Here is a 25,821-nt window from a genome sequence, read left to right as displayed (position 1 = left end):
ACAAAAATTAACTCAAAATGAATTAAAGAAATATTTAAGATCTGAAACCACAAAACATCTAGAAGAAAACAGGGAAAAAGGGATCCCTGGGTGGCGCAGCGGTTTAGCGCCTGCCTTTGGCCCAGGGCGCGATCCTGGAGACCCGGGATCGAATCCCACGTCGGGCTCCTGGTGCATGGAGCCTGCTTCTCCCTCTGCCTGTGTCTCTGCCTCTCTCTCTCTCTCTCTGTGACTATCATAAGTAAATAAATAAAAAAATTAAAAAAAAAAAAAAGAAAACAGGGAAAAAGTCTCCTTGACATGGTTTTGGCAATGATTCTTTGGATATAACACCCAAAGCACAAGCAACAAAAGGCAACAAAAGCAAAAGCAAAAGCAAAACTAGGGGCACCTGGCTGGCTTGGTCAGTGGAGCATGTGACTCTTGATCTTAGGGTTGTGAGTTCAAGCCCCACATTGGATGTAGAGATGACTTAAAATATTTTTAAAATATTTTAAGTTTAAAATATTATAAAAATAAATAAATGGGACTATGTAAAACTAAAAACCCTCTGCACACAGCAAGAAAAAAAATCAACAAAGTGAAAAGGCAATGTACCAAATGGGAGAAAATAGTTGCATCATGTATCTGATAAGGGGTTAATTAATTTCCAAAACATATAAGGAACTCATATAACTTACAAAAAATATATGATTTTAAAAATGGGCAAAACCCAAAAGCATAAGATACGTAGAAATAAACCTAACTAAAGAGGTAAAGGATCTATACCCTAAAAACTATAGAACACTTCTGAAAGAAATTGAGGAAGACACAAAGATATGGAAAAATATTCCAAGCTCATGGATTGGAAGAATTAATATTGTGAAAATGTCAATGTTACCCAGGGCAATTTACACGTTTAATGCAATCAGAGAGTTGGAACAAATTATTTTAAGATTTGTGTGGAATCAGAAAAGACCCTGAATAGCCAGGGGAATTTTAAAAAAGAAAACCATAGCTGGGGGCATCACAATGCCAGATTTCAGGTTGTACTACAAAGCTGTGGTCATCAAGACAGTGTGGTACTGGCACAAAAACAGACACATAGATTAATGGAACAGGATAGAGAATCCAGAAGTGGACCCTCAACTTTAGGGTCAACTAATATTCGACAAAGGAGGAAAGACTATCCACTGGAAGAAAGCCTCTCTTAAATAAATGGTGCTGGGAAAATTGGACATCCACATGCAGAAGAATGAAACTAGACCACTCTCTTACACCATACACAAAGATAAACTCAAAATGGATGAAAGATCTAAATGTGAGACAAGAGTCCATCAAAATCCTAGAGGAGAACACAGGCAACACCCTTTTTGAACTCGGCCACAGTAACTTCTTGCAAGATACATCCACGAAGGCAAAAGAAACAAAAGCAAAAATGAACTATTGGGACTTCATCAAGATAAGAAGCTTTTGCACAGCAAAGGATACAGTCAACAAAACTAAAAAACAACCTACAGCATGGGAGAAGATATTTGCAAATGACGTATCAGGTAAAGGGCTAGTTTCCAAGATCTGTAAAGAACTTATTAAACTCAACAGCAAAGAAACAAATAATCCAATCATGAAATGGGCAAAAGACATGATCAGAAATCTCACAGAGGAAGACATAGACATGGCCAACATGCACATGAGAAAATGCTCTGCATCACTTGCCATCAGGGAAATACAAATCAAAACCACAATGAGATACCACCTCACACCAGTGAGAATGGGGAAAATTAACAAGGCAGGAAACCACAAATGTCGGAGAGGATGTGGAGAAAGGGGAACCCTCTTGCACTGTTGGTGAGAATGTGAACTGGTGCAGCCACTCTGGAAAACTGTGTGGAGGTTCCTCAAAGAGTTAAAAATAGACCTGCCCTACGACCCAGCAATTGTACTGTTGGGGATTTACCCCAAAGATACAGATGCAATGACACGCCGGGACACCTGCACCCCGATGTTTATAGCAGCCATGTCCACAATAGCCAAACTGTGGAAGGAGCTTGGTGTCCATCGAAGGATGAATGGATAAAGAAGATGTGGTCTATGTATACAATGGAATATTACTCAGCCATTAGAAATGACAAATACCCACCATTTGGTTCAACGTGGATGGAACTGGAGGGTATTATGCTGAGTGAAATAAGTCAATCGGAGGACAAAAATTATATGGTCTCATTCATTTGGGGAATATAAAAAATAGTGAAAGGGAATAGAGGGGAAAGGAGAAAAAATAAGTGGGAAATATCAGAAAGGGGGACAGAACATGAAGACTCCTAACTCTGGGAAACGAACTAGGTGTGGTGGAAGAGGAGGAGGGCGGGGGGTGGGGGTGACTGGGTGGTGGGCACTGAGGTGGGCACTTGACAGGATGAGCACTGGGTGTTATTCTGTATGTTGACAAATTGAACACCAATAAAAAATAAATTTATTTAAAAAATAAAAAATAATAATAAATGGGCAAAGGAGCTGAACAGACATGTTTCCAAAGAAGACATCCAGATGGCCAACAGACACATGAAAAGGTGCTTGACATCACTGATCATCAGGGAAATGCAAATCAAAACCACAGTGAGCACCTTACCCCTGTAAGAATGGCTGCCATCCTCAGGTCATGATCCTGGGGTCTTGGGATAAGTCCCACATCCTGCTTCTCCCTCTACCTTGTGTCTCTGCCTCTCTCTGTGTCCCTCATGATAAATAAATAAAAGACTTTAAAGAAATTTTAAAAAGAATGGCTGCCATCAAAAAGACAAGAAATAACAAGTGTCAGTGAAGATGTGGAGAAAAGGGAGCCCTTGGGCACTGATGGCAGGAATGTAAATTGGTATGACCCCTATATAAAATAGGATGGAGGGTCCTTAAATAGTTAAAAATAGAAATACGATGTCATCCAGCAATCTCACACTTCTGAAGGAACTGAAATCAGTATCTGGAAGAGATACCTGCACCCCGGTGTTCACTGCAGCATTATTCTCAACAAGCCAAGACATAGAACAACCTTAGTGTCCAGGGATGGATAAATGGACAAAGAAAATGTAATGTGTATCCATATAGTGGAATATTACTCAGCCATGAAAAAGAAGGAAATCTTCCCATTTGCAACAACGTGGACAGACCTTGAATAAAAAAAAAAAAAAATACAATATTACATACTCAAAAGTGGCTAAGAGGATAAATCTTAAATGATCTCACCAAAAAAAGAAATGGTAATTATGTGAGATGATGCAAGTATTAACTAACCCTATCATGGTAATCATTTTGCAAGATATAAATGTATCAAATCATCAGGTTGTATGCCTTTAACTCACACAATGTTATATGCCAATTCTATCTCAACAAAGTTGGAAAAAATAATTATAATCTTAATTTTTTTCCTCTCAGTCTGCAGTAAGGAGACATTTCAGATCAGTGAAAAAAAAATAGTAACTGGGAAAATCCACTAAATGGGAAATTGAGGCATTCATGTCAAGGAGGGGGTACATTACTTCATACTTATCCCAAAAAATGTTCCACAGTGGGTTAGCCATTTAAATACTTTAAAAAAAAAGATTTTATTTATTTATTCATGAGATTGAGAGAGGAAGAGACACAGGCAGAGGGAGAAGCAGGCTCCTTCCAGGGAGCCCCATGCAGGACTAGATCCCGGGTCTCCAGGATCACGCCCTGGGCCAAAGGCAGGCACTAAACCACTAAGCCACCCAGGGATCCTCCATTTAAATACGTTTTAATTGAATAAACAGGCTTAATAGAACACAATATAGCCCGGTCTGTTAGGGAGGGGGGCACAGTGAGCACAATAGATGTCACAACCTAGCAGATGTCTGTGGGGTCAGAGAGCTCCGACTGTGGGCACCCAGCTCTGTGCAGCTGCTTAGACGCAGTGGTTTGCATGGTTGCTCTAGTGGCACTCCCACTCTCTAAAGCCTGGTCCGCAGAAGAAACACTGTAGGAATACACCAGGTGTCATTGGTGGCAAGCAAAATAATCGTCTTTATTTGAACTTTTAGTAACCATAGAGTATTTGCTTATACATATATTACAGTTTAGGGGTTCTGGCTATTGTGCTTTTTTTAAAGGATATAATCACATGAGTAGAATAAGTATTCTGCAGTTTGGAAGCAGAGCAGCCTAATAACAAATAAATGTTGACACACAAAGCAACTGCGTGCCCTGCATAGGTGGAGAGAGCAGTCATCACCTAGAACTGCCCTCACAGAAGGCTACCTTTTGTCTTAGTTTAATGGTAAACAATATTTTATAAAAATATTTAAATAGCATTTTTCAGGGCACCTGGGTGGCTCAGTCATTTGGTGTCTGACATTTGGTTTCAGCTCAGGTCATGATCTTGGGGTCACTGGACTGAGCCCCACACTAGGCTCTGCGCTAAGTGTGGAGGCTGCTTGGGGTTCTTACCCTCTGCTCCTCCCCCACCCTACTCTCTCGCACACACTCACTCGCTTGCTCTCTATAGAATAAATAAATAAATCTTTTTTAAACATATATTTAAATAGCATTTTTCAATGATAGAAACAATTATTCTCATCAAGAAACAAACTTGTTTTAGGTTTTAAAAGTTTGAACTAATTGTTTTCCTTTAAATACCTATAAAAATATTTTGTTTAACATAAGCTTGTCAGTAACATGAAGCTTGAAAATCAAGAAAGCACAAACTAAATATTTGAAATAAAAATACAACTCTTGGTCTGGGTTTCTCATTACATCCTGCTGGTGTTTCAGAACTGAACGTGTGCACTCAAGTCCAGCTTCGGGAGCAGCAGTGTGTGTAGCTTTCCTAGTAATCCACCATTTAAAAAAAACAAATTCCAAAGCCAGAATGAACAATGACTTTATCAAGGCTCCTCTGGGTGGGAGTCTAGCTTTGTAACATAGTCATTGGCATTCCAGAAATGCCGGGTTTTCCTACTCAAGTTTGTCTTTCGGCTCTGCCTTTTGACGCCTATGCCTTTTCATGTGCCTGTTCACCCACCACCTTCCCCACCACCTAAATGTGCATGAACTGTAGATCAGTCAGCTGTTAGAGATCTAGCATTTGCATTTTGGAAATTAGAAAGTTTACAAAGCAAAATGTGCAGTAACAATATGTTACCTTCAGGGGAAAAGTCTGTAATTAATAGGAAAGAAAGGCAAAAGAAGGATAATAGTATGACATTCTTAGGCACAATAAATTAGGAGATGCTTGTTTTGTTTAGAGCTTCAAGATCTCCCCAAGATGGACATGTTTTTAATACTGTAGATGAGATTAGCTCAAGTCGTTGTGTTTTTATAAATTGACCTCTCTTACTTGTAACAGAACTCCGGCCTGTCTTGTCCTTCCTCCGTTACGGGGGATTAATGAAGTCTCTTTGTAGTCTCCATGCATCTGTTGGATGTTAACTAATTAATAAAATACAGAGGTCATCTTTCTGCAAACAGTAATGCTTCAATACACTGAGAATTTCTTTTTGCTTTAAAATATCATTGGCACATTCCTAACAAACTGAACCAGAACAAAGTGATGCGGTGTCATCATGTGGGTTCTTTCAAATAGATTGCAGTCGTGTGTAAAGAAGCGAACAGATCAAATGTTGGATTTTGTCCCTCAGAGTGTCAGCAGCGTGTTTGTTTGAGCAGGCACTGGAGCTGTCGGGGATGGCACAGTGGTCCTGGGGCACTCGGATCAGAGCTGCCTGCAAAGGTCAGGAAAGCTGCTGTGCTCATACCTGTCACCAGTGTGTACAGAAAACCCAAGTGTTGCCCAGAATGCAGTGGTTGGTCCTTGACTGTCTTTGATCCTTATCTAGAAAGTCTGCTAGCATATGTCATATAATTGAGGTATGGTCTTTTATTGCCGCAATTAAAACTTTTCAAATGCATTATATTATCTCCACCCACGCTAAAAGTCCTGACCATTGTTTAAAAAGTAAGGTTAGTGATTTGTCAGATGCCGTGGTTGACTTTAGGGGCTGCCCGCTCCCACACCCTCCTCGTGAGATTTCTCTTACTTTTTTCATTTACATCTCACCAAACAGCATAATGGTCTTAAAGTTTGTTTAGTCCTTTGACTTCCTTTATCACATAGAGATGGCAAACATTCTGTTGCTAACTTGAAGTGGCTCCAAGCAGCAAGACTGGGAGGATATTAAACCAGTAAAAGCTTATCAACTGATTCATTGATATGCTGTAAATTCCAGGCTTTTCATTTTGCTTTTGAGGGTGGTCATAAGTCAACACATTAGTAAGCAATTTGCTGACATCCAGACGGATCACTTAGTGAGGCCTCCCAGGCAGACAAAGTTCACCTGGGTACTTTTGTTAGTATATATTTTTTTTAATGTTTAGCCAGTATGTTACTTGTAAATGACCAGTAATTGCTTTACATATCAATAACCTAAACTCTTATCAAATATCTGAAATTCAAGACTTAAAAGGAAAAACATATGAAGATATTCATTCTTCTTAAAATTGAATATTTTACACATTTTGTTTCTGTAGAATTAATATTAACTATTGGTTTAAAAACTAGAACTGTCTTTTTTTTTGGGGGGGGGGGGCAGTTCTTGCCCTGTCAATTACTAAGGGTATCAGACCCAAATAACAGTAGGGAAATAAAGCAAGAAGGATACTGAACACATAAGAACTTGAGATTTCAGAAATAGTTAATAATAGCTATATTTAGGACATGGCTTTGAATGGGCCACTATAGGTGATCGATAAGTATATGTTGATTTAACTTTATAAACATCACCCTTGCTAACTTTTGAATATGGGAAGCAACAAGAATAAGGTCACACCAGGTCACTGTTAGAAATCTGCTATGAATATATACTGAAGGATTTTTGTGTAAGTAGTAACAAGCTAATGTGAGTGTTATGATTAAAAGCTAAACGCCAATGCCTTGTTGAATCTTGATAGCTGGAAAAAACTTCAAAATCATTCCTCATACTCATTGTTCCTTTTTTTAATCCCAAAAAGATTATTGTACTGCACTCCTTTAGAATATATACTTTGGGGCATATATGTGTCCTCATTTCTCATCTACTGCAAACTTAAAATCAAGATTTTTTTTAAACGAATGCTAAGGACCTTAGCATGAATCAGGTGCTTCTCTGAATCTAAGGAACTCATTCGAGGAGATAAGAAATACACACAGGAAAAAGATAACAGCATCCAGCCAATGCTAAGTGCGGAGTGAAGGGGCCAAAGTATGCTGTGAGAGCTGAAAGTGCAAGCTCATCTGATAGGAGCCCACGCACACGGGGCACACATGCAGGCAAGAACAATGCAAACAGGAAAATAGGACAGTTATTCACGGGATTCCGTAAATGACTGGCCGGCTGGGAAATTCCTATAGGAAAGGAGTGGGAGGAAAGGTTGGCGCCAAGCCCCAAGGGATCACAGCCTCCAGACAGACCCAGGATGGGGATTTCGGGATCAAATAAGAGGTGGTGAAGGCAGTGCTCCAAAAAGGCAACTCGGGCATCAGAGGAGAGCACCACCCCACCCCTCCCTGCTCCCCCTGTGACTCTGAGCCCTCCACTCAGCCCTCCTTGTTCCCACCTGGCCTTCCTGTGAGCTAGGGGCCCTGTTGTTGCTCAGCCATTCCCACACTATTGTACTGACCCCATTAATCATTCACCAGGCAAACACTGAATGGCAAAGTTATTTAGCTGAGATTGGATAAACTATGCTTTAAAAGTTCTTAACCGGGATCTCTGGGAGGCTCAGCAGTTTAGCACCTACCTGCCTTTGGCCCAGGGTGTGATCCTGGAGTCCTGGTATCAAATCCCGCATCGGGCTCCCTGCATGGAGCCTGCTTCTCCTCTGCCTATGTCTCAGCCTCTCTCTCTGTGTCTCTCATGAATAAATAAATAAATAAACAAACAAACAAATAAATAAATAAATAATTTTTAAAAAGTCCTTAACCATCATTACATATAAAAGGAATTGTTATTTTTCTCATTTATGAAATGCTTCTAATTGCAACTAAGGAAGAAAGGAGGATTTGTTAACAAGTGTGAAAATGACATTATGTTTGCTAGGCAGGCTGAGTAGATACAAAAATATACATTAAACTATTCCAAAGGCTTCCGGTGACTGACGCCTGCAAAGCCTACAGTCCTGTGCTTTGCAAAACTTGTCTAGCCTCCTAATCCCTAGGACCACCTCCTTGGGGTCGGGGGTCCTGTCTGTTGCACCTGCCTTCCTGTGGGGGAGACAACAAATAACACCTGTTGATAAGAATGTAAATTTCAAAAAGTAGTGAGAGTCATAAAAGGGATGGGGAGCAAAGTAGGGAGCAAGAGGTGGGGGGGGGCGACGGGTGGAGAGGTATAGAAACCAAACTGGAGGGGCTTCACAGACAGGGTGAGGGGCTCCAGTGGCCTGTACCAGGGGCCAATCGAGAGAGCACAGGTGCAGGGGTGGCAAGTAGCTGCGTGCACCCTTGTTGAGGTGAGAGTAGCAGGAGCTCTACCTGGACACTCAGCAAAGGGCTGAGCTGAGAAAGAATCCGGGAACACTGCCCAGTGTACACTGGGACCCTTGTTCAAAACCAAAACTTTCTTCTCTGGCCATTCTTAGTCTGCCTGCCTCTCTCTCCCTGCCCTGGTGGTTTTTATCTGCTCTTTAACGTTGTTCCAAGCAAAGAAAAAATTTTAAATTATTAGCATAAATTTTATGCTGTACAATGCCTATTTTAAGTGTCACTTAAAAGCATTTAGTTCATATGTAGAATCTCCAAAATTACACAGTTTGCATCTCCTGCCTCATGCATGCATATTTAACTCTTACACGAAGAGATAAAAGCCTAAACAAAACTTAAGTCTGAGCCCTCGGCTCACAGCAGGGAAGGGACTCTGGGTTTCCTCGTGCTCCCCTTTCCTTCTGAGCCACCATCTGCGATGGAAGTGGCTGCAGGGAAGTGGCACGCTGAGGAAAGTACACGAAGGGATCTATCCAGGAACTAGAATTCAGGAGAGAGAGGGAGCATGGGCACAGAGAGGGCAGCTTAAGGCAAGAAGACTACAGATTTTTCATATGGGAAAGGGTGTATACACAGACTTACACACCCCAAGGATAAAAGGCCCTAATATGAATTAAAAAGAAGAAGAATGCATGTTTAGTGAAGCTGCGGACTTCTTGGAAATAACAGCAGAAATGTGATGAGCACTGGTGTTATACACAACTGATGAATTACTAAATTCTATGTCTGAAACTAATGATGAACTGTATGTTGGCTAACTGAATTTAAATTTTGAAAAAAGGAAGTAACAGCAGAAGCCAGAAGACCTCACATCTCAGTGTCACGGATGAGGCAGTAACAGCCAACCTGGAATTGTACGTGTACCAAATGAAAATTCCAGTTGGGAACAGAGGCAAGGGGTGCATAGCTGGCTCAGTCAGAGGAGCGTGTGACTCCTGATCTTAGGGTTGTGAGTTCAAGGACCATGCTGGGCATAAACACTACTTTAAAAAAAAAAAGGCAAAAGAAAGACAATTTCAGAGAAAAATGAGGACAGTGTCACTAAAATGCCTTTGCTAAAAGAAATTCTGAAAGATGCTTTTCATGAAGAAAGAAAATGATCCCATATTCCAAGATGCAAGAATGGGTGAAGTGCAAAGAACTGGCAAAATGTGGCTACAGGGAATAGGCACTGACTCTGTAAAGCAAGACTACTAATGTCATATAGGACTCAAGAGAGGATGAGAGCTCCTGAACACATGACAGTGCCATCCCTCAGGAGAATATCCACTTCAAGGGCTCCAAGATCCTTGCTTATGTGAGAGGAGGGAAATTCTGATTGACTTTCGACTTTAATAATTCCAATATGCATTTCTAGGGTAACCACTAAAAGAAGTAAAATGGAATTTCAAATCAGGAGAAAGAATAATAGAGATAGAAATTTCCACCGTAGAAAAGAGCAGAGATAAAAACAAACGGATGGCAGGACAAGTAGAAAACAGAACGGGATGCACGCAGAGCAATCTCGCAGACTGGACTGAACATGCCAGTGGCAACAAGCCCAGTTGCAGGTAACTCTTATGTATGAAAAGAAGAATGAAATGTGTATGATATACGCACAGACATACCACACGCACACATACACATGCGGAAAACTCGACACAGAAAAAGACGGGTACTGACATCACACAAAACAAGTATGAAGCAAAGGCACTAGGGATGAGGACACACAGAACAGTGACTGCATCATACATGCTCTTTCAAACCACAAATATATCAGACATATCACTTATAAAAAGTGACCATGAACATTCCCGTCACAGTGTAAAGAATTAAAATGTGTAGAGCATGGCTAGAAATTTAAAATAATTTTTAAGTATCTTAGAAATATCTCACACATAAATTCAGAAACAGTTCTAAATAACTGGTTGGTAAAGAAAACATTAAAATGGAAACTAGAAAGTATTTTGAACAGAATTAGCAGCAAAATACATAGCAAAACTTGTGGAATATGACTAAAGCAATAAATCTGTTTCTTCTATATAGGTATCTTTTGAAAAATCAAACATTTGAGTATAGAATTAGTTTATAATTCTCACATATCGTAACATATCCCAAGCATGTATTGACTGTTTTGCTATCAGCATTAAGATTAGCATACTGAGCCTTAGGATCTATCCTCCCCAGATTTTCTTGCTGCATCTGCAAAACTGGCAAAGCCATGTTTTCAACAAGCACTGAAGTGCCTGCCATGGTCAGTGCACATCCTCGGCCCTTGAGAAATGTAAAGATGGAGTGGGAACCCTTGAAAAATACCGTATGGTGTCAAGGTCCAGCATCCCAGCCCCCAGATTTATAGTAATGAAAGCAGCAAGGCATGTGCCATTAGCACTGTTGAAGGCAGGAGGAGGAGCACCTGGTAAGGTGACACTTAGGGTTGTCCTCATCAGGGCCACCTGGGAAGTGCTTTATCTCAAGCTGCAAGAACTTACCCACATGTTAGAACAACTGGGATGCCTTCAGCGATACCGGGCATACATACATCTATCATCACACACAACATATGCATTAATATAACGTGTGTGTGTGTGTGTGTGTGTGTGTGCCCTCCATCTCCATATTTACTCTGTTGCTCTCTAAGGGACCTCTGAAAGCTCATAGTGATACCTAACACCCGCAGTTGGGAGGGCACACCCCCAGGAATGGCGATGAGTGCTGTTTGTAAATAACTTTGACTCTTAAAATCAATCAGGTAACTTCTGCAACAGCAGTTCTCAAACTTGAGCGAGCATCAGAGTACCCTGGGGAGACATTTCTAACACAGCTGGCTGCTACTGCCGAGGTTCTGACCCAGCAGCTTTGGGGTGTAGCTGAGAATCAGCATTTCCAACAAGCTCCTGGGGATGCCACTGGTCCCAGCACTACACTTGAGAATGAGCATCCAAATCAATCATTCACACTCATGCATCTTCTCCAGACGGCACTTCTGTATTCAGAAATAATTTCAGAATATGCCACATAACCCGAAATCCTTTCTAAGGTCTAGAATAGAATGTGACCTCTTTTTTTCTGAGGCATAATTTTGAAGGAAGAGAAGATCTTATACTCCATTCCAAGAATATATGGGAAATCACTTTCACTCCCAACTCACAGAGCATATGGATCATTTAACATGAGTCAGAAGGCCAACATACAGAGTTCCAAGGAATCCCCCCCTTTTACGCAGTAAGGAACTCTTCTCTCAATCTTTTATGTAGAGATTATCAAATAGCTGAAGGGCCAAAGAACAAAGAAAATTAAAATCAAAGCCCTAGGATACACTGTCAGTTAAAGAAATTAAGTTAAGCCACAGTTGCCTGGCAATTACAATTAGGGTCAGTGAAATAGAATTTGATTCCTAAAAGAAGAGCATCTTCCTCCAGGCCTCTAAGTGCAGACGCTCCTTGGCTTACAATGGCACTAGATCCTGATAAACCCATCATAAATCAAAACTATCATTAAATCAAAAATGCATTTTACACACCAAACCTACCAAACATCACACCGTAGCCTGGCCCACTTTAAGTGTGCTCAGAGCTCTCACGTTAGCCCGCAGTTGGACAAAACTGTGTAACATGAAGCCTATTTGACAGTGTCGAGTAGCTCCTGTAATGCATGGAACACTGTACCCAAAGCGACAGACAGAACGGCTGTGTGGGTACAGACGGCGGTCGGTGTATCGGATGCTGACTCTTGTGATTGCTTGGCTGCTGGGAGCTGCGGCCACCACCCAGCATCATGGGGGGAGATCAGACCACGTGTCACTAGCCCCAGAAGAGATCCACATTCAGACATCCACTTTTACACCTTTGTAAAGTCGAAAAATTGCAAGTCAAACTATTTTAATCTGGGGAGGGGGCATCTGTATGGCTAAAAAAGAATTGCAAGCAAACCCCCAAAACAAAGGTGCCTGAAAGATTCACACACACACAATTACCCCCCCACAAGCCATCAGCGATGGGGGCACCTGTTGTGTCCCAGCATCTCCTTTCCCTGAAGCCCAGCACTCATTCTTGTAACAGCCAGGGACAAAGACCTTCCTGTGTGTCTCCAAGGCTGCTTAGGGGAGGAAAAGAAGTGGAAGGGTAACCTCATCCCTCGAGGCACTGAGGTCTGACCTTGGAGAAGTAGCTCTGGAGGTGACTTACACATATTCTGCAAGGTGGGTCCACATAAAAACAAAGAACACACACACGAGATGTCCAGGAGACTAGAACACACGTCCCTCTGACTCACTCACCTAACTTCTTGTTTTTGAGAATCTGACAGGCTTAGTTCACTTCACCAAGCCTAACAACACAAGACAGGTATAACCATTAAATCAGAGGGCTTCTAACTGCTGGGGCAAGTAACTCCCAAGTTTTAGTGACTCAGAGTAGGAGCTTTGGTCCCACCCACAAGTGCAACGTGCCACCCTGTAGGATGCAGGCACTGTCCCCTCCAGCCTCTTGCTCTGCTGTCCCTGGGCCCCTGTGTGTCCGGCCCAGAGACCCCATTTCCAACTGGAAGAGCTATGTCACATCACCCAACCTAGCAGGAGAAAATGAATGGGAACTGTGGTTTCTAGATGAGATGCCAACTTCTACAGATAGCTCTGTGCTGGGGAAGGACAGCCAGAGAGCAAGAAGGTGATGTCAACACGGCCCTTTGGAACAGATGACTCCACTGCTGTTTTATATCAGTCTTCAGATGTTCAACAGAGGAGCCACTGTACAGCCCTGGGTGAGCTAACTCTCGTGCCTCCAGCACGGTGGTCACTCTTCAGTGATCTGGCTTCTTTGTAGCACATGTCTGCACAAGCCATCAGACTGCACTGTCCAGTACAGGCCACCACCTGCCACGTGTGGTTGTCAAGTCCCTGAAGTAAGGCCAGTCCAAATCAAAATATGCTAGGGACACACAGGAGCTTGAAGACTTAGCAGGAAAAAAAAAATCTCAATAGTTTATTCAATTGATATACTTTGAAATAATATTTTGGATATATTGGGCTAAGTAAAATATTAAAATTAATTTCACCTTTTACAAACTTTTAAAAATGTGGCTCCTACAAGTTTTAGGATTACAGATGTGGCTCATGTTACATTTCTTTTGGACAGGAATGATGTAGAGTAGCTAGCTCTTCCATTTTAGAAAGTTCTAAAAACAATTCTACTTAAAGGGTTTTTTTCTAAGTGTATTATACACTATTTTGAGAAGATAAAGAAAAATAATAAAATCTAGATCATCCCCAAAAGTTTTTTTTTTAATTTGAATATAGTTGACACAGAATGTTACATTATTTTAAGGTGTACAACTTACTGATTCAAGTTTATACTTTATGCTGTGCTCACCCCAAGGTAGCTCCCATCTGTCACCACACAACACTGTTTCAACACCATTGACTATTCCCTATGCTGTGCCTTTCATCCCCGTGACCCATTCATCCATGATTAGAAGCTTGTCTCTCCCACAACCCTTCACCTATTTTGCCCATTGCTTCAACCTCTTTCCCTCGGGCAGCCATCACTTTGTCTTCTGTATTTATGGGTCTGTTCTGCTTTTTGTTTATTAATTTTTTATTAATTTTTTGAAGATTTTATTTATTCACAAGAAAACAGAGAAGCAGAGACACAGGCAGAGGGAGAAGCAGGCTCCCTGTGGAAAGCCCAATGTGGGACTCAATCCAAGGACCCTGGGTCATGCCCTGAGTCGAAGGCAGACACTCAGCCCCTGAGCCACCAGTGCCCCCCTATTAATTAGTTTTTAGATTCCACACATGAATGAAATCATATAGTAACTGTCTTTTTCAGTCTTATTTATTTCACTGAGCATAATACCCTCTTTTTATGGTCATGCTAAGATGATCATTCATAATCTGCAACCATGGTGGGAAGACAGCCGGCAAGGAAAGGGATGGTAAGAGCACGGGGCACTGGCCATACACCATGGAGCCCTATTTACAGATGAGAGTACAGGCAGCCAGAGCAGGGCAAATGGGACTAATTCTGTGCAGCTCTAATTCCTTTCTCCTACTTCCTTTTCCCTTTTATTAGCTCTCAACTTTTTCTTTTAAAGATTTTATCTATTTATTCATGAGAGACAGAGACAGAGACACAGGCAGAGGGAGAAGCAGGCTCTGTGCAGGGAGTCAGACGTGGGACTCGATCCCAGGTCTTCAGGATCACGCCGAGGGCTGAAGGCGGCACTAAACCACTAAGCCACGGGGGCTGCCCCCTCTCAACTTTCAATTACAATGTATTTCTTGTCAACCAAGACTTACAACCAGGTGGACTCTGTTGATTATCTCTGCATAAGCTATCTGGACATGGCTTTATTAGGTAAACACCCATATGTCTCTTGTTCCAGAAAGTCTTATTCAAAGGAGAGACCTGAGGAAAGTTAGTTAAAAGGTGGTCAGGACTCAAGGAGCTTCCCTGGCACCTACAGGTAGAAGCTCCCCCTGGGCGCGTTAGTGTGCTGCCTCTGTGTCCTTTCCAGTTCACAGAAATCAGTCACCGCATCCTGTGCTCCTACAACACTGACATAGAGGAGCTCTTCTCGGAAATTGACCACTGCCTGGCCATAAACCGAAGTATTCTTCAGCAACTGGAAGACAGGTGTAGTCATGAACTCACAGAAGAAGACTGGGAGAAGATCCAGATACAGGTAGGCGTGGGTCACTCACCGGAAGCAGTGGAGCCCCCAGGAGTCTGGGTGACGTCAGGGGGAGACTTGGGGACCCTGCAGTGCCAGGCCCATTCTCTCAGCCCTGGCTGTGCCTCGACCCTGAACCTTTGTCATCCAGTCTGGGGTGAGGTCAAGGCCCTTCAGTTGGAAACTGGTTTGATGATGCCCTTTTGTGAATAACGAAAACATCCAAGGGGAAAGACTGCCCTCTGTGGTAGCTTCCTGGTTTTCCTTCAAGCCCTAGCCTGCCATCCTCTGGCACCTGTAGTAGCCCTGGAAGAAAGGGAGACTGAGAATTCAACAGAGGAAAAACTTACTTAGAAAATCATTAAAAATAGGAAAATTTATAAAGAAGCTTAGCAGCTACATGGGGTCAAGAATTTTGAAAAAGACCACTCTATTGCTCAACTAAAAGGAAATCTTAATCGCTAATGTTCAGCATTTTATAAAGTATTTTTGTTTGTTTTAAAATTGCTTATCACAGGTGGTTACTATCCCTTTCCTTTTTCCAAAAGAGTAACATTATATGAAAAAAAAAAAGAGTAACAGTATATGTATAATTAGTGTTACTGTAACACAGGATGAAACTTCATTTCTAGAAGATGTGTGTCTCTTGGTATATACAGTTCTCACTTAAATGTAGGAAGTTTCACATTATGACAGAGCTAATACCTGCATGACTACTCACTTGCCGTCTCGTGGTGCAGGCCCTACATCGGGAAACCTATGAGTGCCCCATCTGCCTCACCCCACTCCCAGCCAGCAGCGACTCTCACCAGGATGCATCAGGGATGCGCTGCAGCCAGACTTCCCGGGAGACAGTCCTCCTGTCCTGCTCACATGTGTTCCACCACACGTGTCTCCTTGCTCTGGAGGAGTTCTCCTTGGGGGACTGCTCTCCTTTCCATGCCTGTCCTCTCTGTCGCTCTTGCTATCAAAAGAAAATTCTTGGATATTGAATTCACAGTCAGGAAAAAATTATATAATTCCTGGGGTGGGGGGTGATTTACCTCAATTTTGTACAGATTGTAGGAGTTTGGGGTTAAGTGCTATAGTGTCATCTCTTCTCCAATGAAATATACTCTTAGTAGGTGTCTAAATATATTAGAGGAACCCTAAATATATTTTAAAAGCTGGCAACCTAGCCAGTTTTAGTCTTTAGTTTATAAAAATTTCAAATTGATGGATTTAATCAGTTGAAATAAGTGAGGAATGGATAAAAACTTGAGTTTCAGAAGTTCTATAATTTAGTGATTTGCTATACTTCAAGTTGATCAGATGCTCCCTTATTTTCATGGTCATCTGACTAACTGGCCTATTTCCATGAAGTTCTGACTAGCACCAGGTGGACCTGCCAGGATGGTCACAGCACACTGTTTCCAGGCTCAGCCTGTGTATACAGCTACTTATATATAGTGACTGTCTGACCAATAAGCTGGTAACCTAAAAACATTCTTCAATTGTCTTAGACCTCCTGCCATTCCTAATATTTGTTTTGTAGTAATTGCTTTATTTCCATGTGATAAATAACTATTGCACTTCAAATATGTAAACCCAAAGTATAAAAATAAAATATTCAGTGATATTCAACACCAGAAGATGGTAAATCACATTTTAATGACTTAGAGCCATAATACTATTTTAGCTTGTCCATGAAGAAGAAATCTATGAAACTACTTTGATCAGAAACATTTGACTCTGGTTTACTCTTCCTGGGCACTTGGTTGTTGACAATAGCAAAGTACAGTTGTACAGGTCAGGTAACACATAAGGCCCCGCATTTCAGTGGTCTACAAAGAAGCCTGTTCTTTCTGAACCCCACAGCCCATCAGCAGTAGGGTGAGTGTCCTCTGGCTAAGTGTCCTCTGGCTCCCTAGCTCCTCTGCCCTGAGTCTGTGGATGTTCTCATTGCTGGGGAAGGGCAGGCAGAGACATTTTATGGCCCATGCCTTGGGCATAGGGGTGCACATCACCACAGCCATAGCTAACTACGGGGTAGAGACAGTGAGTGAGAGCCCAGCAGGAAAAAGGTGCAGGTCACCAAGCCCAGATGCACATATGTCAAGAGTATAGGACAATCCCAATATCTTACAGAAAGAAAGAAAATGTATATTCCTATGTTTTGATCTCATCCTTTTAAAATATTAGTCTGGTATGTTTTATTTACAAATAGCTATGTATGTACATACATATCACTTATGAATAAATGACACTTATATTGGGGTTTGCTCAAACATGTTTTTAAATGATGGAGTATCCCATTGCAAAGTTTGGATAAGTAAAAATTTGTCCAAAATATGTTATAGTCGTCCCCCCTCATCCATAGGAACTGTGTTCCAAGACCCGCAGTGGATGCAGGAAACCGCACATGGAACCAAACCCTAATTTTCTGCCACACTTTCTCCTACACACACCTATGATAAAGTATAATTTATAAATTAGCTTTGTAAGACATTAACAATAGCTAATAATAAATAGAACAATGTACTGTAATAAAAGTCATGTGGACATAGGCTCTCAAAATATCTTACTGTGCTGTACTCACCTTCTGGTGATGATGAAGCTGTAGATAAAATGCCTACATGACAAGATGGAAGTGAGGTGAATGATGTCAGCCCTCTGATACAGCGTCAAACTATTGCTGTTCTTCTGATGACCTGTCAGGATGATCATCTGTTCCAGGACTATGGAAAGTGGGACTATGGAAGGGGATGGGGGGCAGAGTAACTCAGAAAGCTTAGAGTGCTCTAAACAAGGAGTAAGCACTTCTGTCCTGAGACAGCAGAGAGAAGCTGCTCACAGACCTCAGGTGTCCACTCAGAAGGCCAATGAGGCAGATGTCTCTCCCTCCATGGCTGATAGGAGAGAAGAGCCATGTGACCAAGGCCTGTGCAGTCTAATTCCACTGCCCCAATCTTGGAACCTGGATAGAGAGTCCAAGGTTGCACAGGTAACTGAGTGACAGAGTCCACTGAGGACTGTGTGTGGCCACATCCCAATGCTTGTTCCTGGGCATAATGATCTGGGTCTTGCTGCCCAGACCCACTGCATTCCTGCCTTCCTTCTGAACCCATTTATTCAGCTTTCCCACTGATATCTGTGCTGCTATATATCCTTCCAGTAAACTTTTTTTCCTGGTTAGGGGCAGAGTCCACTTCTGCTCTGTGCAACCAAGTACTTTACTTGACATAGGAATTAGTGAATAGACTCTCAGGAAAATCAGTGGGGATGGCATCTGGAATTGGTCCTCCCTGGGGATGAGGGCAGTGAAAATCTCATGAGAGCTCAGAGATGAGTCTCAGGTAGCTATGACAATCTGTGTCAAATCAGGTCATTTTATCTTTTTTTTTTTGTATTTTTTTTATTGGAGTTCGATTTACCAACATATAGTATAACACCCAGGGCTCATCTCGTCAAGTGCCCCCCTCAGTGTCCGTCACCAAGTCACCCCATCCTCCCACCCACCTCCCTTTCCACCACCGCTGTTCATTTCCCAGAGTAGGAGTCTCTCATGTGCTGTCACCCTTTCTGATATTTCCCACTCATTTTCTCTCCTTTCCCCTTTAATCCCTTTCACTATTTCTTATACTCCCCGTATGAGTGAAACCATATAATGTTTGTCCTTCTCCAATTGACTTACTTCACTCAGCATAATAATTTCCAGTTCCATCCACGTCGAAGCAAATGGTGGGTATTTGTCGTTTCTAATGGCTGAGTAATATTCCATTGTATACATAGACCACATCTTCTTTATCCATTCATCTTCCGATGGACACCGAGGCTCCTTCCACAGTTTGGCTATTGTGGACATTGCTGCTAGAAACATCGGGGTGCAGGTGTCCCGGCGTTTCACTGCATCTGTATCTTTGGGGTAAATCCCCAGCAGTGCAATTGCTGGGTCGTAGGGCAGATCTATTTTTAACTCTTTGAGGAACCTCCACACAGTTTTCCAGAGTGGCTGCACCAGTTCACATTCCCACCAACAGGGCAAGAGGGTTCCCCTTTCTCCACATCCGCTCCGACATTTGTGGTTTCCTATCTTGTTAATTTTCCCCATTCTCACTGGCGTGAGGTGGTATCTCATTGTGGTTTTGATTTGTATTTCCCTGATGGCCAGTGATGCGGAGCATTTTCTTTTTTTTTTTTTGTTAATTTTTTTATAATAAATTTATTTTTTATTGGTGTTCAATTTGCCAACTTAGAGAATAACACCGAGTGTTCATCTCATCAAGTGCCCCCCTCAGTGCCCATCACCCATTCACCCCCACGCCCCATCCTCCTCCCCTTCCACCACCCCTAGTTCGTTTCCCAGAGTTAGAAGTCTTTATGTTCTGTCTCCCTTTCTGATATTTCCCACACACTTCTTCTCCCTTCCCTTATATTCCCTTTTACTATTATTTATATTCCCCAAATGAATGAGAACATATAATGTTTGTCCTTCTCCGATTGACTTATTTCACTCAGCATAATACCCTCCAGTTCCATCCACATTGAAGCAAATGGTGGGTATTTGTCATTCCTAATGGCTGAGTAATATTCCATTGTATACATAGACCACATCTTCTTTATCCATTCATCTTTCGATGGACACCGAGGCTCCTTCCACAGTTTGGCTATTGTGGACATTGCTGCTAGAAACATCGGGGTGCAGGTGTCCCAGCATGTCATTGCATCTGTATCTTTGGGGTAAATCCCCAACAGTGCAATTGCTGGGTCGTAGGGCAGGTCTATTTTTAACTCTTTGAGGAACCTCCACACAGTTTTCCAGAGTGGCTGCACCAGTTCACATTCCCATCAACAGTGTAAGAGGGTACCCTTTTCTCCACATCCTCTCCAACATTTGTGGTTTCCTGCCTTGTTAATTTTCCCCATTCTCACTGGCGTGAGGTGGTATCTCATTGTGGTTTTGATTTGTATTTCCCTGATGGCAAGTGATGCAGAGCGTTTTCTCATGTGCATGTTGGCCATGTCTATGTCTTCCTCTGTGAGATTTCTGTTCATGTCTTTTGCCCATTTCATGATTGGGTTATTTGTTTCTTTGGTGTTGAGTTTAATAAGTTCTTTATAGATCTTGGAAACTAGCCCCTTATCTGATACGTCATTTGCAAATATCTTCTCCCATGCTGTAGGTTGTCTTTTAGTTTTGTTGACTGTTTCTTTTGCTGTGCAGAAGCTTTTTATCTTGACGAAATCCCAATAGTTCATTTTTTATTTTATTTCCCTTGCCTTCATGGATGTATCTTGCAAGAAGTTGGTGTGGCCAAGTTCAAAAAGGGTGTTGCCTGTGTTCTCCTCTAGGATTTTGATGGAATCTTGTCTCACATTTAGATCTTTCATCCATTTTGAGTTTATCTTTGTGTATGGTGCAAGAGAGTGGTCTAGTTTCATTCTTCTGCATGTGGATGTCCAATTTTCCCAGCACCATTTATTGAAGAGACTGTCTTTTTTCCAGTGGATAGTCTTTCCTGCTTTGTCGAATATTAGTTGACCATAAAGTTGAGGGTCCACTTCTGGATTCTCTATTCTGTTCCATTGATCTATGTGTCTGTTTTTGTGCCAGTACCACACTGTCTTGATGACCACAGCTTTGTAGTACAACCTGAAATCTGGCATTGTGATGCCCCCAGCTATGGTTTTCTTTTTCAAAATTTCCCTGGCTATTCGGGGTCTTTTCTGATTCCACACAAATCATAAGATTATTTGTTCCAACTCTCTGAAGAAAGTCTATGGTAGTATTTTGATAGGGATTGCATTAAATGTGTAAATTGCCCTGGGTAGCATTGACATTTTCACAATATTAATTCTTCCAATCCATGAGCATGGAATATTTTTCCATCTCTTTGTGTCTTCCTCAATGTCTTTCAGAAGTGTTCTGTAGTTTAGGGTATAGATCCTTTACCTCTTTGGTTAGGTTCATTCCTAGATATCTTATGTTTTGGGTGCAATTGTAAATGGGATTGACTCCTTAATTTCTCTTTCTTCAGTCTCATTGTTAGTGTATAGAAATGCCACTGACTTCTGGGCATTGATTTTGTATCCTGCCACACTGCCAAATGGCTGTATGAGCTTTAGCAGTCTTGGGGTGGAGTCTTTTGGGTTTTCTATGTACAGTATCATGTCATCTGTGAAGAGGGAGAGTTTGACTTCTTTGCCAATTTGAATGCCTTTTATTTTTTTGTTGTTGTCTGATTGCTGAGGCTAGGACTTCTAGTACTGTGTTGAATACCAGTGGTGAGAGTGGACATCCCTGTCATGTTCCTGATCATATGGTCCTTGTTTTTTCTCTTGTTGATATGATCTATCACGTTGATTGTTTTACAAGTGTTGAACCCAACTTGCATCCCAGGGATAAATCCCACTTGGTCATGGTGACTAATCTTAATGTACTGTTGGATCCTATTGGCTAGTATCTTGTTGAGAATGTTTGCGTCTTGCATTTTCATTAGTTTCCATGAATCTTTTTAATTCTTCTCTAATTTACTGGTTGGTTGACCCACTCATCTTTTAACAGGATGCTCTTTAACTCCACGTGTGAGTTTCTTCCAAATGTCTTCTTGTGATTGAGTTCCATTTTCAAAGCATTGCAGTCTGAATATATGCAAGGGACAATCCCAATCTTTTGGTATCAGTTGAGACCTGATTTGTGACCCAGTATGTGGTCTATTCTGGAGAAAGTTCCATGTGCACTTGAGAAGAATCTGTATTCAGTTGCATTCATATGCAAAGTTCTGTATATATCTGTGAATTCCATCTGGTCCAGTGTATCATTTAAAGCTCTTGTTTCTTTGGAGATGTTGTGCTTAGAAGACCTGTCATTTGCAGAAAGCGCCGTGTTGAAGTCTCCTATATTAGTGTATTATTATCTAAGTATGTCTTAACTTTGGTTATTAATTGATTGATATCCTTGCAGCTCCCACATTCGGGGCATAAATATTCATGATTGTTAGGTCTTCTTGTTGGATAGACCCTTTAAGCATGATATAGTGTCCTTCTTCATCTCTTACTATAGACTTTGGGATAAACTTTATCTGATATGAGAATTACTACCCCAAATTTCTTTTGAGGGCCATTTGAATGGTAAATGGTTCTCCAACCTTTCATTTTCAGGCTGGAGGTGTCCTTAGGTCTAAAATGAGTCTCTTGTAGACAGCAAATAGATGGGTCTTGCTTTTTTATCTAGTCTTAAACCCTGTGTCTTTTGATGGGATCATTTAGCCCATTCACATTCAGAGTTACTATTTAAATATATGAATTTAGTGTCATCGTAATACCTATTCAGTCCCTGTTCTTGTGGATTATTTCTTTGGGCTTCCTCTTTCTTTTACAGGGTCCCCCTTAATATTTCTTGCAGAGCTGGTTTGGTGGTCACATATTCTTTCAGTTTCTGCCTATCTTGGAAGCTCTTTATCTCTCCTTCTATTCTGAATGAGAGCCTTCCTGGATAAAGTATTCTTGGCTGCAGGTTCTTCTCATTTAGGACCCTGAATATATCCTGCCAGCCCTTTCTGGCCTGCCAGGTCTCTGTGGAGAGGTCTGCTGTTAATCTAATATTTCTCCCCATATAATTTAGGGATCTCTTGTCTCTCATGCTTTCAGGATTTTCTCTTTATTTTTGGAATTTGCAAGTTTCACCATTAAATGTTGAGGTGTTGAACGGTTTTTATTGTATTTGGGGGGGCACCTATCTCCTGGATCTGAATGCCTGTTTCCCTTCCCAAATTAGGAAGGTTCTCAGCTATGATTTGTTCAAATATACTTTCTGCCCTCTGGCCCTCTTGGCGTTCTCTGGAACCCCAGTTATACACAGATTTTTCCTTCTGAGGCATCATTTATTTCCCTTAATCTTTCCTCGTGGTCTTTTAATTTTCTTTTTTCCTCTGCTTTCTTCCTTTTTATCAACTTGTCTTCTATGTCACTCACTCTTTCTTCTATCTCATTAACCCTCATCATTAGGACCTCCAGTTTGGATTGCATCTCATTTAATTGGTTTTTAATTTTGGCCTGATTAGATCTAAATTCTGCAGTCATGAAGTCTCTTGATTCCTTTATGCTTTTTTTCCAGAGCCACTAGTAGCTGTCTAATTGTTTTTCTGAATTGGCTTTCTGACATCGAATTGTGATCCAAATTCTGTAACTCTATGGCAGAGAGTATTGTTTCTGATTCTTTCTTTTGTGGTGAGTTCTTCCGTCTAGTCATTTTGCCCAGTGCAGAGTGGCTGTATGAGCTGGCTGAGTCAAGAATATCAACCACAACCTAAGAAATTTCACCCTAGATGATTCTGCCGAGTTCAGAGACCAGAAATTGAAAAAAAGATCAGAATGAAATAAAACAAAAGGACCACTAAGTGAAAAACAAATTTTAAAATGAAGTGGTAAAAAATAAAAGGCCAAGAATCCCAAAGAAGAGGGGAAAAAAAGAAAAGGGGAAAAAAAGCAAAAGTAAAGAGGGGGAAAAAAAAGAAAAAAAAGGGCAGGGGAGACTGGGAAATGGTGGTGGTGAAGAAGCTGTAGTGGAGGGAGAATGTAATCTACCTCAGGGCTCCTAGGGGGTGATCCTCTTGGTTCTGAGTATACTTAAGTTCTGTATGTTAGAAGATGCTCAGTCTCAAATTTATATAAACCAGAAATACTTGTAGAAGGCCCCACCATTGACCACCAAAACATAAATGAGATAAAAGAGGGGGGCAGAATGGGAATGAGGAATCTCACAGAATGAACCAGCACGGTATACCACTTGGTTCTGGGTGCATGCTGGTCATGTTTTAGAAGGTATTAACTTCTGCCATTGTAGAACAAAATGAGGCAGAGAAAACAAAAAACACAAAACATAAAAACCATATCGTGTATATCTCTCCAAATTAAGTTGAGTATGTTGAAGGAAATCTAGAAGTGGAAAATATATCTAGGACCTGTAATTGTAGAAATATTAAAGTCAAAAAGGAAGAAATTTAAATATGAAGAGGTGGTAAAATATTGTAGTTAAGGTGGGAAAAGAGAAAAAAATGGAAATTTACAGTCTGATATAAAAACGAGTTGCACTGGAAAAAAGAAAAAAAATAGGAGGGGTATCTTCTAGTTCTATATCTGTAAATCCCTCAAACTGCCCTGGGGCTTTCCAGAGCTGCCTGGTCAAGAAGTTGCTCTTCCCCTGTTCTTCCAGTTGTTCTTCTGGGGGAAGGTCTGCTGTGCTGACTCTCAGGTGTGTGTACCCCGGGGAGATGCCCCACACCCTGCCGGGTGCCGGGCTCAGTGGGAGCTGTTTACCCCGTGAGGCCTCTGTTCCCGGTGGCCTCACCTCTCCCAGACACACGGTGAAACAAGGAGGAGCAACAACACTGGTGGCGGCCAGATTTCCAGCTCTGCAGTCAGCTCCCCCAGTAACCACCTGCAGCTCCCAGTCCACACTGGCCTAGATGCTCCCGGGGCAGCGGGGGGCGCTGATCTGCACAGCTTGGGGGCGCCCAGCGGCAGGAGAGTCCTCACGGTCCTCTGCCCTCCCCGCCTTCGCCTGTCCCGGGGCAATGCAGGATTGTGGGCTGTGTCCCCTGACACCTTGGGATCCGGGGCCTGTGCCGCTGGAATCATGCTCCTGGGTGCATGGCTCCCGAAGGCAGCAGGGCGCAGCCCCCTGACAGACCGGCTTCTCCCGGACGCCCCGCTGAGCGAGCGCTCCAGCCCTTTACCAGCTCGGCCCGCAGTGTGTGGCGCACTGTCCCCCGGGTGCACTCCCTTTATTAGTGACTCCGGGAACCTCGAGGCTCCACTGCCCCTCCAGCGATTCTGCTTGATTTACCTGCTGAGCACCTTTATCCGGGAAGAATCCGGTGCGGACTTTTAAAGTTTCTGCTTCTCCGGGGCTGGGCTTTCCTGTCCCAGAGGCTTTCCCACAGGCCTTAGCCCTGCTCCTGGAGGGGCAGGGGGCTCCCCCAATTTATTCTTTCCCCACCCCCAACCTTCCTACCTTGTTAGAAGCGAACACCTTTCTCTGTAGCATTCCAGCTGTTCTAAATCTCAGGTCGAATTCGTAGGTTTTCAGGATGATTTGAAAGTTATCTAGGTTGCAGTGAAACGCTGGGACACCTGCACCCCGATGTTTCCAGCAGCCATGTCCACAATAGCCAAACTGTGGAAGGAGCCTTGGTGTCCTTCGAAAGATGATGGATAAAGAAGATGTGGTCTATGTATACAATGGAGTATTACTCAGCCATTAGAAACGACAGATACCCACCATTTGCTTCGACGTGGAGGGACCTGGAGGGTATTATGCGGAGTAAAGTAAGTCAACCAGAGAAGGACAAACATTACATGGTTTCACTCATACAGGAAATATAAAAAATAGTGAAAGGGATTAAAGGGGAAAGGAGAGAAAATGAGTGGGAAATATCAGGGAGGGAGACAGAACATGAGAGACTCCTAACTCTGGGAAATGAACAAGGGGTAGTGGAAGGGGAGGTGAGCGGGGGGTTGGGGTGACTGGGTGACGGGCACTGAGGGGGGCACTTGACGGGATGAGCACTGGGTGTTATACTATATGTTGGCAAATCGAACTCCAATAAAAAAATATACAAAAACTTATCTAGGTAAGTTGGTGGGGCCAGGTGAGTTGAGAACCCCTACTCCTCCGCCAT

At 42.2% G+C, this 25,821-nt stretch overlaps 1 protein-coding gene across 4 annotated transcripts in view; it reads left to right on the top strand.

Moving 5' to 3' along the window:
- The window catches only part of RNF32 (ring finger protein 32), a 44,900-nt gene extending 27,213 nt beyond the window's left edge, over window positions 1-17,687 (top strand). For 2 of the 4 annotated variants that reach the window (XM_077849518.1, XM_077849519.1), the window contains exons 8-9: window positions 15,005-15,172; window positions 15,901-16,783. In XM_077849518.1, the coding sequence (XP_077705644.1) occupies window positions 15,005-15,172; window positions 15,901-16,152 (420 nt within the window). In that variant the 3' untranslated portion in view covers window positions 16,153-16,783. Of the gene's footprint in view, window positions 1-9,866; window positions 9,894-15,004; window positions 15,173-15,900; window positions 16,784-17,519 lie in introns of those variants that run through there. The other 2 variants (XM_077849520.1, XM_077849522.1) reach the window with 2 other exon arrangements.
- The last annotated feature ends 8,134 nt before the right edge of the window (window positions 17,688-25,821 follow it).

This window comes from Canis aureus, chromosome 15 (assembly GCF_053574225.1).
Source record: "Canis aureus isolate CA01 chromosome 15, VMU_Caureus_v.1.0, whole genome shotgun sequence".
Classification (NCBI taxonomy): domain Eukaryota; kingdom Metazoa; phylum Chordata; class Mammalia; order Carnivora; family Canidae; genus Canis; species Canis aureus.
Note: the sequence above shows the minus strand (reverse complement) of the source record. Positions and strands in the feature narration are given on the sequence as shown.